We start from the raw sequence: 1,196 nt of genomic DNA, 5'->3' as shown, positions 1-1,196 counted from the left end.
TAGTATTCTAGAGAAATAAAATAATAGCGAGTAATTTTCTAAGCAGTGGGAGTAAATAGTTGGCAGGAGTAGCAGCAAAGATCATTTTAAGCTGTGAATTAGGTAATTTAATTTCTGGATCATCAATAAAGATTAATATATTGATTAGTCCAAGAATGATATTGAAAAAATAGACCTGGAATCTACAAATAGTACAGATGTGGCCTTGGCAGAGATGGGCTATGAGTAGAAGGCTATGGCTTAACAGAATGGTTGCATAGGTCTGAATCTTCCTATAAAAGTAGATCATTAATAGCCTGTATAAATATAAAAGAGAATGTAAATTTTTTTTGATCAAAAAAATAAGGGAAATAATTAGGAAAAAAAAGACATACCAAATTCCCTTGTTTTTTCAGAAACTCCATACACATATTGAAAGCACTAGTAGTCTTCCTTTTCTTGTCTTGATGCTCCAAAATGTCATTGTTTGATGTCCCATTTGATATGGAGGGTTGAATAGAGGGTCTTGAGTTATGAATTAGTTGCTGCTAGTATGAGTACTAGGTTAATCTGGTGGCATGCTTGCTACCAGGGCCTTGTAGCAAACAAGTAGGACACTTGCAGATGATACAAGAGTCTGGCTCTATATGCGAGATGATAAAAAACACTTGCTAGCATATATATTGAGAGCACACAACTATACTAAGGGTATACTAGCAAAAGGTGTGAGGCATCATAAATACTATATGTGTGTCACATGGCCACAATAACCTGCAAGCTCCCAATTTATTTCTGCCATACCACTCTCTTTTGCAAGCCACAGCCATATTACTTATTGGCTAGGCTCTTCCCTATATTTATCTTATGCCACCCATTAATTAAATGTCTACCTCCATATGTGCTAACCAACTGAGCACATAGCAAAGGTAAGTGCTCAGTTTATCTTACATCTCTTTGTATGCCCCAATACACCTCTATCTCTCTCTGCGACCTCTATCCTACCTTGTGACTGGACCACTTCTCTATATATACCTTTTATTAGAAACAACTCAGAATTACCATCACCTTTGCCTTTCTTTACCTTCTTCAGTGACCCAAGGCCTGCTTTCCCACTACTAAGGGCTCCTTGGGCCACTGTTTATTTATCTGAACATTTATCATTGCCTTCAAGATTATCTATGATAACACTTATTCCTATAATGCCTAGTGTACTATGA

General features: G+C 36.6%; 1 protein-coding gene across 1 annotated transcript; it reads left to right on the top strand.

Annotated features, from left to right (window-relative positions):
- Positions 1-890: 890 nt before the first annotated feature.
- Positions 891-1,196, top strand: HETIRDRAFT_320071 (uncharacterized protein; the record flags this gene model as incomplete). The annotated part of the gene is made up of 1 exon (XM_009549189.1): positions 891-1,196. A coding segment is annotated over one exon (306 nt), but the record flags the coding sequence as incomplete, so codon positions are not given.

This window comes from Heterobasidion irregulare (assembly GCF_000320585.1).
Source record: "Heterobasidion irregulare TC 32-1 unplaced genomic scaffold scaffold_06, whole genome shotgun sequence".
NCBI lineage: Eukaryota > Fungi > Basidiomycota > Agaricomycetes > Russulales > Bondarzewiaceae > Heterobasidion > Heterobasidion irregulare.
This window is presented reverse-complemented; position numbering and strand designations above follow the sequence as displayed.